The sequence below is a fragment of the Phaethon lepturus genome, unplaced genomic scaffold (assembly GCF_000687285.1).
Source record: "Phaethon lepturus isolate BGI_N335 unplaced genomic scaffold, ASM68728v1 scaffold10294, whole genome shotgun sequence".
Taxonomy (NCBI): Eukaryota; Metazoa; Chordata; class Aves; order Phaethontiformes; family Phaethontidae; genus Phaethon; species Phaethon lepturus.
The window spans coordinates 30957-45659 of NW_010535548.1; the positions used below are offsets into that span (position 1 = coordinate 30957).

The 14703-nt window shown below is 37.9% G+C and overlaps 1 protein-coding gene across 2 annotated transcripts in view; it reads right to left on the minus strand.

The window, feature by feature from the left end:
* SH2D4B (SH2 domain containing 4B) overlaps positions 1 to 14703 on the minus strand; it is a 63937-nt gene that overhangs the window by 21113 nt on the left and 28121 nt on the right. Inside the window, exons 5-6 of one of the 2 annotated variants that reach the window (XM_010285868.1) lie at positions 10721 to 10931; positions 7187 to 7311 (exon numbers count right to left, since the gene is read on the minus strand). In XM_010285868.1, the coding sequence (XP_010284170.1) occupies positions 7187 to 7311; positions 10721 to 10931 (336 nt within the window). Of the gene's footprint in view, positions 1 to 7186; positions 7315 to 10720; positions 10932 to 14703 lie in introns of both variants that reach the window. The other variant, XM_010285867.1, reaches the window with a different exon arrangement.

Consider the following 14703-nt stretch of genomic DNA (forward strand, 5'->3'; position numbering starts at 1 on the left):
TTGCGTAGCAAGACAGAAGGACTAGTGAGAAGGCCATCTGCTGGGAAACCAGGTAAATTTTCTGACCTTGGGTCTGCAAATATTTGCTGTGCTTTCAACAGAAGATGCTGCAGATAATAAATATAACTTGGTCTAGCATAAGCTGAAGAAAATATACGGAAGTCTGTAAAACAGAAAGCATGTTATTGTAAGCGTGTGGTCAAAGGAATGAGAGCTGGAGGCATGGCTGATAAACAGTTGGATATGGACTAACAATAAGCAGGATATCAGCAATTCATCCAAGACTAACAAGGTTCTACACAGGACACCTGTGGTATGCTAGAGGGGGTGATCAGGAAACATCCAGATACAGCTTTTAAAGATAGGCAACATGAGCTGAACATCTTGTGCTGGTAGCAGCTGATATCTAAGTGCCCCTTGTGCATGGACAAACACATACACCACTGACACCAGAAGGAGAAAGCACGATCCAACGTGTAAAGAACAGAATACAATATATGTAAAAGGGAACCATAGCTTACATTCAGGCTGCTGGGCAGATGAACAAGGCCTTGTACATTCACTTTGGTCACCATAATTTCTTCCAGTCCTAGCATAAATCACCTTCGTAGATGTCAGGGCTTTTTACTTGAATCTAACGTTCCTTATTTTCTTTAAAATGTGTCAGTTTTAAGTCTTTATATATGATTTCTTCCAAATAACTCATGCTTTTATATAACTTGTTTTTTATAAATTATTCTTCATTTCCAAACGCGAACAGCAGAGTTTTCCATTCAGGCACACCTCTCCTTTTTGTTTTAGGTAACGTGAAAAAGAAAGCCTGACTGAAGGAGCTGCAGTAACAAAGAAGTGTACTCACACATGGTCCAGTTCATTAAGGAGACAGAACACAGAACTGTAACGTGAAATCACAGGTAAATACATTAAGCTACCACAATGGCTTACTAAATGAAATCATAACTGCTCACTAAGAAGTCATGCTGTAATAGTAGCACATGGAGAAGAAAATTCTAAAGTGTTTTCAATAAAGGGGGCAAGAAGTCTTCAGAATGTAAAGCAATTTGATTTTCAATAGCAAAATATTTCTTCACTAAGTGATTAGCAAATTCATCTGGAAGTAAACTCTATGAAAAAGCTGGTGCATATTTTTCACAAATACAAAGATTTGTATCCATGAAACCATTAACACTGCATCAAACTTTGTGAAATCCCCTTTGTGGTCACATGCTCATATTCTCTCTCATTTTTAGTGTCAACATTACCTGTTCAGAAAAATCGCTGCCTTCTGTCTGTAGAACATACCTAATCTTTTGAATATAGCTTCCAGTTAAAAAGCAGTCAAGAACAACAATGTCTTGTAAAAGAATGAGATAGCTCATTTCACATTAGCAATTAGCCTATTTACATTAATTATTCAATTGCCTCATTCTACAATTTCCCTGCTGTTCTTTTGTGCTTCCTTTCTCCTTGCAGCATGTTACAGCTCACATTACTTCACTTTGATACTTCGCTCCCTTCCAAGGGGAGCCATGAGTCCAAAACGTTTATTTTGTTTGCTAATAACCTGTCTGTATAGACGCTTTGGAACTGTAATGGAACTAGAAAAACAATTCCAAAGCCTTCAAAAGAACTGACAGACTAAAACAATCATTATGACTTAAGTGGAATGACCTAGTATATGAAGGATCATCTTATTTCTCAGAAAACAGCAAACACCTCTCATTTCTTAAAGAAGCAGCTGAGAACTGAATTAGAGCTGACGAAGTATTTGGGTTTTGTCATGTTATGGGTCTGACTTGACTTGAGACATCCATAATCAAGTATCAGAATCTACCACAGGATCTAAACACTCAACTCCAAATACTGTACTATCTTTGAAAAAATACTATCGGAATGTCCAGTAGATGTTTGATAGGCATATGTTCTCGAAATATAAAAAACAGCGTTCCTTCTCACAGCAAGTATACAGATGATCATGGCTCTAATAACTACGTGTAAATCCACCCATATAAAGAATATCTATAAAACTGCAAGGACAAACTGGTTCATGTATAGTGCCGCAATAAAACTTGTATGTGTAGGTTATAAACAGTACTGCTTTGTAATTATTTTAAAGTACAATTACAGTATTATTACTATTTAAAAGGCATGGTGCAAAACCAGAGTGAGCCTATCATCAGTCCTTCAGATGCTAGGCACAGGCTTCCCAGCCGGACTTGTGTCAGTGTGTAGCAACCCCTTTACAGAACAGAGAGGGTTCTCCTCCATCCCGCATAACCACTGGGATATCAACGTCATTCACCGGTCCGAATTCAGCAGCGATGAAATGTGCAGCACTAAGCAGCCCTGGAAACTAATGGGCTCTGTTTAATCACTACGGTATCAGCCCCCTCTCTTTGAGAACAGGTTGGCAGAGCAGCAAGTACAACCTTTAGGGCAACTACCTCATGTTTCCAGGTCTGTGATATCAGCCTCTGAACTTTCCTTTCAACCTGAAGGCAAGTAGAGATCTGATAGTGCTACAGTAGATGCTTCGCAAGCATGCATACAGCCACCTCATAGACAGGCAATGGATAAACTCCTCATTTTGTCATGCTGTATTATGCTCACTATACATCTGAGAGATCCCTTTTATATCACGGATAAATAATGTCAACAATCATAAAACATTGGTCTCCACGAAAGCTGAGGATTTATCTAGAGATCAGTGTCCCCTGCAAAGAGCAACCCTCTCCTATGTTCTGAATGGAAAATAACCAAATGCAGAACAGAATACAGAAGAGTGAAAAGTCTAACATCTGAAGTTAAAAAAAAATATCAAAAATATCAAAAGTAACAGCTGACAAACAAGTGGGAATGGAAAAAAAATGCTGAGGCAGATCTCAAGCAAAAGAGAACGGTTAAAGGACAAATGAAAGATGCAGCAAACAAATGGGAATATTGACCCGTTTCAGCCAGTAGCAACCTTGTGTTAAATGCTTATGGGAGGAAGAGACCTCTAGTTTTGTTGCCATATGGAATTCTATTCCCGGTGTCCTATACCCGCAGTGAACCAAAACCCGCAATTTGCTACTCAGTGACAGAGTTTGGCAAAACTCACAGAATCACAGAAACACTAGGTTGGAAAGGACCTTCAAGATCATCAAGTCCAACCATTAATCCAGCGCCACCATGTCCCCTAGACCATGTCCTGAAGCACCACATCCACACGTTTCTTGAACACTTCCAGAGATGGCGACTCCACCACCTCCCTGGGCAGCCTGTTCCAATGCCTGACCACCCTCTCAGTGAAGAAATTTTTCCTAATATCCAATCTAAACCTCCCCTGGTGCAACTTGAAGCCATTTCCTCTTGTCCTATCGCTAGTTACTTGGGAGAAGAGGCCAACACCCTCGTCGCCACAACTCTTCAACATATAGAGAAGGCTGGTAACTCTCCCTTTACTTGGCATGAGTCGCACACAAGTTTGAAAGGAAAATACCAGTTCAAAGCTAAACCTGGTCAAAACAATGAGCATGTCTCCCTTTCTAGTCCTTTTGAGAGACAGACCTCCTATTCTAAACACCAAATTACTTCCCAGCTTTCCAAGTGTACCAGCAACTGAGATCTTGGCAAAGAATGTTCTGAATTCAGGTTTACAAAAACAGTTTCATACGTCTTGACACAACATTAGGATGCCCTTGTAAGTTAGATTCATCTGCCCATATTTATCAATAAGCAGGTAAGAAATCAGAATATTTATTAACTTCCTGGTTATCAAAAATTATCAGAGTTTACCTATAGCTAAGTTTCAGACAATTTCTTATTTTTCATAGTAAAAAACTGAAGGCATAATTCTTTTCACTCAAACCCAAGGCAACTATTAAATAACACAAAAGAAACATCTGGTTTTTGAACAAAAGATATAGACCCCAATTACCTTATATACCAAGATAGTCTCAGTGACACCTTAATCCAAAAGGCTTCACCTTTACACCCAAAATTCAGCTGAACATTACAGTTGGTATCTTTAATCTGTTAATTTTTTTAATCAAGAAAACAGTAAAGCCTATTCAAAATGAACTAAAAACATCTGTTAGTGGAGTTCAAATAAGTGGTGATAATTTCAAGAGATGGATAAGTTGAAGCTCATATTCATTTAAGTAGTAATTTTTTGTGAATAAGGAAGGAAATGCGTAGATTTGAAAAAGTCTTCTTTACTATAGATTTTACCAATCCACTTCAAATGAAACATTTTGTAGTGATTCTTCAAATGAAGACAAAAGCAAAACTTCAGGTACATTAAGCATGCCATACATTACCCTGTTTCACATCCCATGAAAATGCCCTAGACAATATATATTTTAAGACAGATTCCAGAGCAGTTTGATGACATAATATGGGAAATATGCCAAATATATGAAGGTAAAGATATTTTCGTATTATTATTTGGACTCCATTATTTTAGCCAAACGCATCTCTCTCAAACCTTCATCTCTGTATAATTAGAAAAGATCATATGTCCATAGTACAATTTTGAAGACAGTGAATCAGCTAATGTTTAACTTTAGCTGAAAAGCTGAACATCCTGACAGTCAAAGCAGGTACGCAAAGGTCTACTGACCTCAGCAAAAACACATAATTCTGTAACAAACGAGTATCTACTTTTTCAGAACTGCTGTAACAGATCTCTTAAGTGCACTGCATTCAAAAAGCCCTTTACGTGAGGCAGAATATTATACTCCCATTTTATGGTCCAAAACTGGGATATAAGAAAATACAGAAGTCTTTCAAGGATGTGAAGGACCTGATTATACCTGTTTTGAGAGGTGCTTGAGGTTTTAAGAACCTGTCATCATGACACTAGACAACATTCGATACTAGGCAGGCGTTCTTTCCACAGAAACATCCACCTATCCAAATGATGATTATATTATTGCCCCATTGGCTCAAGTGGTTAGCCATAATTTTGGGCTTTGCAGAATGGCTTTCATTTGTATTGCCACTTTCTTAGACAAGTCAGATATTTTCTGCCGTATTTTTATGTTCTTACACAAAAATTCTGCTTCCCTGAATACAATACAAAACGACCACGCACAGAAGATCCTAAACAGAAGTCACAGTCTTTACTTTAATAAGAGGTCAATAAAGAATAGAAAAAAGATTTTTGGCTGGATCAAAAGTTTTTGGGTTGCCTTCCTCTTCCCGCCTTCCCCCACCCTCAAATTGGAGGGTGGGTCAATGAAGAGAGGTTTTTTTCTGGAAAAAAAGAAGTGAAAGTGTGTCACTACTAATATTTTGCTCTGTTTTTTTGTTTCTTCATTTTTCCTCAAAGTTCATCTACATTACAGAATGTAGCATAGACACTACATAACACTACAAAACATTGACTGCTGCACCTGTAACAACATGTTTACTCAGGAAGAGTTCCAAGGCAGCTGAGTCGTTCCCTAAGGATTATGATGAATCTGACCAGACTGCAGAAGCTACAACGGCTAACCCAGCACATCAGTACCGAACCAGCGTTTGTGTGGATCTCTGCAAAGAAAATCACTGAGCTTTATGCTGGGAATCTATCTTAATTATCTTTGTAAAGCTCCTTGAGTGGGAGGAGGACAAATGAGGTATTTTGCTCACTTTTAAGTGTCATTGGATAGTTATATTTTCTTAAGACATGAACGGCATGATCTGAGAAACTAAAGATAGATCAGGAATTCCTCAATTCTTGCAGTGATTAACAGACTAATCCAAAAGCCACTCAAGTTAGTAGAAAGACTGCACAGGCATTAGCTCAAGCCCACACTTAAAGCGTGAATTACGTTCGTAACTACTCATGTCAATTTATATGGATGTGAACTTCTCACAAGCAGGGAAAACATTTAACGTCAGACAACTCAGAAAGATCATGGTTGAAAATACTTTTGAAAAATGGCTACAGATGAAATTTTAATCAGTTTGTCTCCCATAAAGAACCCACACCAAATGCCTTTTGTAAAAAAAAAACCAAAAAAACAAAAAAACCACACACACAAAAAAAAACCCAAAACACCAAAAAACCCTGTCTGCATCATTGTTCATACGAAATGGAAGTATGTAGCATTTACAAGCTATTCATGACTGACTCCCGTGCCTTTGACTAATTAAGCCAATGAAAATCGCAGCTTGCCAATTCATGTCTTTTAACACATAAGGATTTGTGTATTATAAAGAGAAACCTGAAATATATGAAGCACTAAACTTGTTCAGAAATATTCCTTGCCTGGTTCAGTTTAGAATGCCCACACGTCTTCATCTTATGCTTAGAGAATCACAAAAATAGGATCAGGGTCAGCTTAGCGCTTTGAGCAAAGAAATATCAGGCTCATCAAAAACAGCAATGAAAAAATACTGAGATTCAACTTTAAAGTCTTTCCAGTCCATCAACTATGTCAGTTATTAAGCCATAATTCTTTTTTTCATGTTTAAGCATAACAAATATAAAGATCATTGCTAATACCTATAAAAACATCTTGCCTGTGAATTTTATATCAAAGATTCAGCTGCATAGCAAACGCTACAGAGAGCAAAAAGCTCAGATGCTAGGAACCTCCAGCAGATATGACAGCAAGTTATGGATCTGAACAGGAACTGTTTTTCCCATTCCATGAAAACTACCTAAAATCATAAACTTTTGAGAAAAATCAAGACCTTTCAATAATTTTTGTTTGCAAAAGAAAGTGAGAAAGAAAAAATGCTACCTTAATTTAGAAAGTACAACAGGGATTAAACAGATATGAGTTCAAGTGGGATTAAACAGATATGAGTTCAAATTCTTCTTGCAAATCAGATAAAGCAAAAAACTTGAATGCCAGTCATCCACATACCATATGACTATGGTATTTGCCAGTTTATTTTTGAGTTCTCCTCACCTTACCTTGGTCTCATTCCTCCTGCTTGGCTTGCTATTTTACAGCAACTATATTTCGGCCAAAATATTCCTGAAAAAAACTTTGGTGATATGAGTCACAAATTAGTCTACTTAATCAGAAAGAGGAAAACAGGAAAATCATATACTAATAACAGGAACGATGCAAGAGTCTTGTTTTAACAGGTACTAGGTTTCACAATGTCAGTAGATGTTCATTTTGTGATGAAAGCGGGCAAGACCTGTTTCCTGAGCATATGCTTACAGCTCTATTATATAAGAAGTGAAGGATCAGTGTATTACCATGGAACCACTGAGCGATCCTGTTGGTGTTCCTCTCAAACCCAGCACGTCGAGGGATCTGCTCTTCTCTGAACCAGCGAATGATTACATCTCGGGAAAAGGGTCTAGAAGGACGCTCCCAGATGCTACTGCATTGAAAGGCAAGTAATTACAGAGGAGAGTCATACAGAGAATTATCAGTGTATGAAAGCCAGGGACAATATAAACATTAATCTCTTTTTTATATATTTACAAAACATACAGCTACAAAATGGTCAGTGTAACTGTCATTCAGTATAGCTCACTGAACAATTTTAACCTTTAAATTTGCTAAAACTATTTCGATTTTTTATGGAAACCAGAATATTTTTACATTTGCGATGGAACCTTAAATATTTTCTTAAGCACAGAACTTAAATTGAAAAACAATTTACCACAAAAGATGCAATGGACTTTTCAGTCACCTTTCCTTTTCCACCTCATTTTTATTCAAATGTACATATTGACAGGCAAAGTTTATTTTTCTGCTTAGAGTACACTCCTTTCCACTAGCAAGAAAATCTAAATCAGAATCAGCTGTAATAGGTTGTGTATCCAAACCATTGAGCATGACAGAGGGAATGTTTTGTTTAAACTCTTATTTTCCCTTTGCATTCTCTACTTGACAGCCTCCCTTACTGCTTCTACTATTTTCTAAGCATTTTTGATTACTAGTAGGAGGAAAATCAGGTAAAAATATGTGGAAAATCCATCCAGCTATTCCAAATAAGGACCAAGGTATACTCTATCAAATGAAAGTGTGACTGCATTTCAATTAAGCATACAATCTCATTTATCCTGACAGCAGTAGTAAAAAGGAGGTTTTACAATGGATTTCTGTATAGTTTGAAATCCCATGGCTTCTTGGGTGCTCAAGCTGTTAGCACAAATTATCCAATCTTCATTATTGTTCTTCAGATAAACAGAGGATGAAGGCTAGTGTGGGTACGTCTACCTGTAACACAATTCCATTTAGTGAGACATACACTTCCCAGTGCCCAGGACAGTAGCTGGCTACATACTTCTGGCTTTCCTACTCCACCTGCCATGGAGCTGCCAGTTAATATTGTATATTTCTAGACAATGTAAGAGAGGACTATCACTAAAATTAGAACGTCAGCTGAGAAGTCACCAAACAGCGTTAAACTAATGTGAGAGATAATTGAGAATCCTCAAAACCAATCAAGGTTCTGCAATTCAGGACGGCAAGGTGCTCTTCAGAAAGGAATAAAAGCAAAAAGACAGATGCTGTCTGTTCGATGATGTGCAACTGAGTCCTCCTTTCAGTTTATCTTACTATTACTAAAACTGGTGATGGATTCTGTTGATATCAAGTGATGAAGCCTGCAGTGAACGTAATAGTTATTGCTAAATTACACAAACACATGTGAGTAGATCTGACCAATATTAACCATAAAATTTGAAGATACAACCATGAGTGAAGGGAGAAAGTGAGAATTCAGTTACAGACACACATTAAAAAAACAAATTACATGTGTTTCTTATTTCTGTTTTTGAATATTTTCTATAAAGCAACAGGAACCACTTGAATTCTAGGGGTCTATAGTCCATTCTCACTTAACTCATTTCTCTCTAATTCAGTTTAGTTCTGAAAAACTTATCAAATCCATCATTTTTTCTGCCCTGGCCCAAATCTCAGAATTACTCTGTCAGTTTGTGTACAGCTACTGTGGTTGAGCTCACCCAGTAGGGGCCAGAAGAAATTTTACAAAAGTAAAAATAAAAAAACACAGTAGGTGAAAGGATGAAAGGGAGCAAGTGGGCCAAAGGAAGAGAACACTCAGGAAAATAAGGCAGTAGGGGGGGAAAAAAAAAAAATCAAATGGAAGCTTTCTAAACTATATAGAAATTTCAAAAAAGAGAAATCTCAAGTGAAAATAAAAGATGACTATTTCCATGTGACTTTTAAAAGAAAAGGCAAAGCAAGGCAAAGATTCAGGAGCTATGCTAAATGCTGAAAAACTTAGAGACATAACACTGAACCCACGCTCCCTTAAGGCAAAAAAAGAAATCTGTCTCCCACTAGTGGTAAACAGCAACAAACTGTGCTTCTCCTTGATCTCCCAGGTCACCGGCAAAGTAAAACTTTCCATACACATCCACTTCTGCTTTACCATACCAGTGTTAGGTGTGAGAAGTTGAATTATGTATATATTTATGTATATCCACTATTAAGGCACGTGTTTAAAGCAACTTTTATTTTTCTTGATACATTCCCAATAAAGTCATGGAGGAAAAAAGAGGAGCCTTAAAAGATAATAAAAATAAATACTGCCTGTTTTTCGTAGTATAGGCATAGCTTAGAAACAACTAAATAGTATTGAACATGAGCTGGATAATGATCACAATATTTTTCAGCTTTTTTTCAGGCCCTTTTTTGAAAAGGATCACATCCAGCACCACCAAATTCTATAGTGAATAACCTCACCTCAGAAGCTCGGAGCTTCAGGTCAAAGTTATGGACTGTCTTTTTCAAAATCTGCCACTTTTGCTGGTGTTTTTATTCCTTCAATTTGAAGATGTTAAGTAGTTCGGAAAAATAACAAGAGAAATCCTTTGACAAGATGATTTGACGACAACTTTAAAGATCCTGCTGTCTCTGAGACTAAAATTCTGATTCCTCCTCAAACTAGGAGTTTTGGTTGCTGTTACCAGAGTTTCTGTGTCTCAACACCATAAAGCAAATAACTTGTTAAAGCAGAACACATTTCCAGACAATGAGGGGCTGATTCCCTCTGGTGTTACACTGACTGGTAAAGAAAAACAATATAATAGGACTCTTTCCTTTCTGAGCTTGTACATTGGTTGTTGGGACGATTTTTGTGCCCCCCCCCGCATTTAATGCTACCATCCTGCCAGTGCTCACACTGCCTTTAAAACCACATGAAGACAAATTAATGGTATAAGCAATAACCAGGAAAAGAGTAGAATGACTAGTCAACTTTCTAGCACCCATCTGACAGTTTGGATTCTTTTCCTCTTCTGCAATTCATGGCGCTCCCTAAATAGTCATATGAAAGATTAATGAAGGCCAAAGACACTTGATTTTGCCTGAAAAAAAACCTTAAAACCCTTGAAATTTAGGAGTACAACAGCTCTGTGTAAAAAGTTTCAAAGAGATGCTAAGCAGCAGGCAGTTTTAGCCTTGAGGCTTAAGACTTGCCTAAGACTTTGTCCATTTGACTTCTCCATATCACAGCCTTGCATGCTAATCTAACACTGACTTTTGCATACTCATCTAATACTGACTTTTGAAGGACCCATCTCTCTCTGTGTGAACTCTACGATCTCTCTATGAAAAATAAATGGCATTTAGTTTACATTAAGTATTCAATCCGGTTTTATTTTTCTTTAAAGATTCTTTTTCGGTCGTAGCGAAAGAGCAAGACTCTCAGAGTTTCCAGCAGCTGAGGAAGAGCTTGGTGAAATGGTGGGGATTGGAGAGGGAGCAATTCAACAGAAAACTATTTCAAAGTCACTCCTGTACAAACCAACCTGGATGCCACAGACAGAGGCAGCAAAGGACTTGCACTATTGTTGTTCAGTTTTATCTCCTGATCGTTATTCAGGCTTGTTCCCTGGAACAAATGACTCAGGCCAGCCACTCTTCCCTTCTGGATGGCACGCAAGGATTGTCGTCGGTATTCATCCCGGGCCCTGCGTGCTTTGTGGCTCCTTTCCTCATCTGCGGCTTTGGAGCGGCGCACTGGGTGGAATGAATGGGAAGGGTGGGGAGGAGAGGCTTTAGAAATACAAATAACCATTTACCCCTTCCTTGTAGAACAGCTTACTATCTTTATTCCTTATGTGACCTGATTTTAAGAATTACATTCAAATGACAATGCACTATCAAAGAGGTGGCTAACGGGATGACTTCCCTGATGCTTCAAATACAGGTCCGCCGCGAGAAGCAGCATGCCACACCTGAGCTATAAATGATGTGATCGCTGCTGGCAATAACTGTGCCTCTACATACTACGATTACATCTGACACTTGCTTTTGGCTGTAATAAGAGAAATTCTGCTTCGGGACATCTTTTCCATTGGCACTGCAGCAAGTTCTATGTTTCAAGAAAGAATGTTAACTACCACTTAAAATTAAGCCTGTGTTTAACAGAAGTCTTTGCAACTATGCACATAACTGGAATTGCAGAAGCCACTCCCAAAATTTACAATTATGAAAACTATCATGTAGCTTTCACTTTTTGTGGCTGATGTTGCTTTCTTTCTGAATGGCATATGCTATCTCTGCTACAGTACTGAGAGCCACAGAAGTCTCCACCTTGAAAATTGCATTCAGTAACAATGGAGAAATTAATAGCCTTTGGAAAGGGCATGCTGATGCTATGGATGGGGTTGTCTCACACCTGAGTCTCTGAAATTCCATATAAAGAACCAGAATCTCTACTGGAAAACTTAATACACACCTGACCAGGGAGTTACGTATTTCCATAAGCTGAAATGAGACTGCTGCTCTGGCCGTTGCAAGTCAGGCATCTGTCACTAAAGCTTCTTCATTTTAAAGCTAATGTACAAACAATCCTGTATTCACAAGGGTATAACTTGAATGCACCAAGAATTGTACTGCAAATATGCGTCATCTATCAGCTCTTTTTTGGTGCCACAAGCCCCATTTTGACGATTTTTTTGACACACAAATAACTTCAGGCAGGCAAATTATTCCAGTGCAAAACAAACCTTTAACATCCAGTGAAGCAAATATTAAAGCAGTAAGCTATTGCCTCCAGCAGCAATTATCAATCCTGCCATGACTATCCCAGTTTAGATCATACCCAGTTCATAAAGTGCACACACTATTTCTTACTCCGTTGTGATTGTACCTGTGACTAGGAATGCATGATATAATACCAGACAGCTGCATTTCATTAGGCTGTTTGCATGCCTCTGGTTTACACTCCTGACTTAAAGCAAGCATAAATATAAATGGATTTGTCCAAATTATGAAAAGGTTTAATGGAATCAAAAGTGCTCAAAGCAAAATGAAATGAAATAAAACCCTCTGGGCAAATGAGGGGAAAAGACCTTTAAGCTTAGAGTTATACAGTATTATCATAGATAGAAAGATATACAGGACTAAAAGCTCATCAAGATAGCATAATAAACAAGTCATAGATGCTTCATAAGAATACAACTGGCAGGATTTCCATTCACTTAACTACATACCCTGTAGTTTTACCTAAACACAGTAACAAACAACTGTACAGCACAGAAAACATGAGTAAGAGGTTTCACGATTTATCTTACAGGTCATTATTTTTAAGGGTAGATAACGTCATCTAAGTATGCTACTTCAATGGCTCAAGTATATTAGTTACAAAATTTCTGTAATTTATCCTTTGTAAAGCCACTCAGTAATTGCTGCTTTAAATGTGGACTATGTGTTTGCAATGAGAGACAGCACGAAAGATGAGTGCAATGCAGCTTGGTAAGACATTTAGAAACCAGTCAATGCTTGTCACAATGACAGTATACAGATTGAGGACAGGCTGCCTGGGATTCTTTTCTACTGATGTACAGGCTGCCTGGTAATGAAAAAGGCAAGGTAAATTCATGGCCCACTTTCCTCAGCAATAGATACTCTTTTCAACAAACATTCCTACTGTATTTTTACTAGCTAATAAATCTATACCATCAGAAGCTAGTGACCGGGACTACATTTTCCCAAACTACCAAATTTTAATATTTCTTATGACAAAACAATGGGGAGAGGAAGCATAGTTTGCAGCTGCCAAAATCAACATTCAGAAAACTTTTTGAAAGTATGTATAACATGCAGCCTTCCCTATCCATACATATATATGTATATGTGTTTACATATATATATACACACCCATACATGTGTATATGTGTCTGTATATATGTCAGGATAGGGAAGGCTGCATGCCATGGATATCTAAATGCATGCATATAGATTTCATAGATATATATACACACACACACACACATATGTACACACATACATACGTGTGTAGGCCTCTCTTCCCAGTTGTGAAGAAATTTTATTGAAATTGCCCAACTGAGGTATCTGAAGAATTGTATTGCTGACCATAGGGATGCACAGGTTCTCTTAATCCATTTTTTTCTCATTTTGAGTCCTGATTTTCTCCCTTTCCCAGTCATTATAGTTATTCACAGAAATCTCTCTCTCTTTCCTCACATTCCTCTATCTTTAGGAGTTGTCTAGTACAGCTCCTACTGCAGATCTGTGTTGCTATGTTATCCGCAGTTTCCTTTAAAACTCTCTGACTGGTCAAAGGACTTTGTGTCAGGTATTATCATCAAAGTCACCGGCATCAGTAACTTGGAAATAGTATTGTGGATAAAGATTCATCCAGCCATTGCAGTCAGGAATCCACAAAAAAGTTTTCCATTACACTCCAGACAAGACAATGTGTGCCACATGAACTGTCCTCCCACACAGACATCTCGCACAAATTTATCTAACTTGAGAAAGTCACTCAAAGTCTGAAAATAAACCTGGACTTATTTCTGCAGCAGGTTTTTCTTACAATAGAATTTAGTGAATATTCATATTTGTCTCTTTGACTTTGAACCATGTCACGAGAAAGAAGAACTTTATGTCTGGATCAAGTCTACTACAAGTATTCTGAGATGGAAAAAGCCACAAATTCTGCATTACTTGTTGTATTTCAGGACACATCATAGCCTTTCCCACAATAAGAAAGCAAAACTAGTCAGGACTTCTAGTACTGTCTTAAGTAGGAACCGGTTACTTTTCCTGACTAGTTGTCCTGTTACAGTAAATGTACTCCTGGCATGATCCCTGTGCAAAGCATTAAATTCAATAGTCAATATTTTCAGTTGGGGAGATTAGATATCTGAATGATGTCTTCCGTCCTTAAAATCTCTGAACCATCACCACACTTCCATATATCTAACATCAAAAATTACTGCAAATAATAGTTTACATTTTCTTCATCTTCCTTTTACATTATGGGATAAAGTCAGGGCTGACATTCCCACAAGAGTGGGAAACGAGGAATTTGATTTCTCAAGCTCACAGGAAATCTACAGTTCAGCCACGTTCTGTAAGTCCATCTCCACTACCAGTTTTCTCTTCAGGTGTTGGTGATACCAACACCGGGTGCAGCCGCCCCCAGCGTTTGTAAAACAAAGCACACTTCTGCCCTGATGGCACTGTAACTTGAGTAGAAATGCCTGGGCTGTTCATATAGGTTAGGTGCCGATATGATTGTAGCTGCAGTAGAACAGGCCAAAAATGGGTTACCAAACCCTCCCGGAAAACTGGTAAAAATATCCAACCTGAGTTCTGTCATGATTGCACGCTTGTCATTACTAGAAATAAAGAGTTTAAAGCCAACTTGGACATGTCTACATGATCTGGAGTGTAAACATATTCTAACAACAAACAAACACAAAACTTGTGTATGCAATAGCTCTTATGATCCTATAGGTCTCATTTTGAGTTTGCCTTA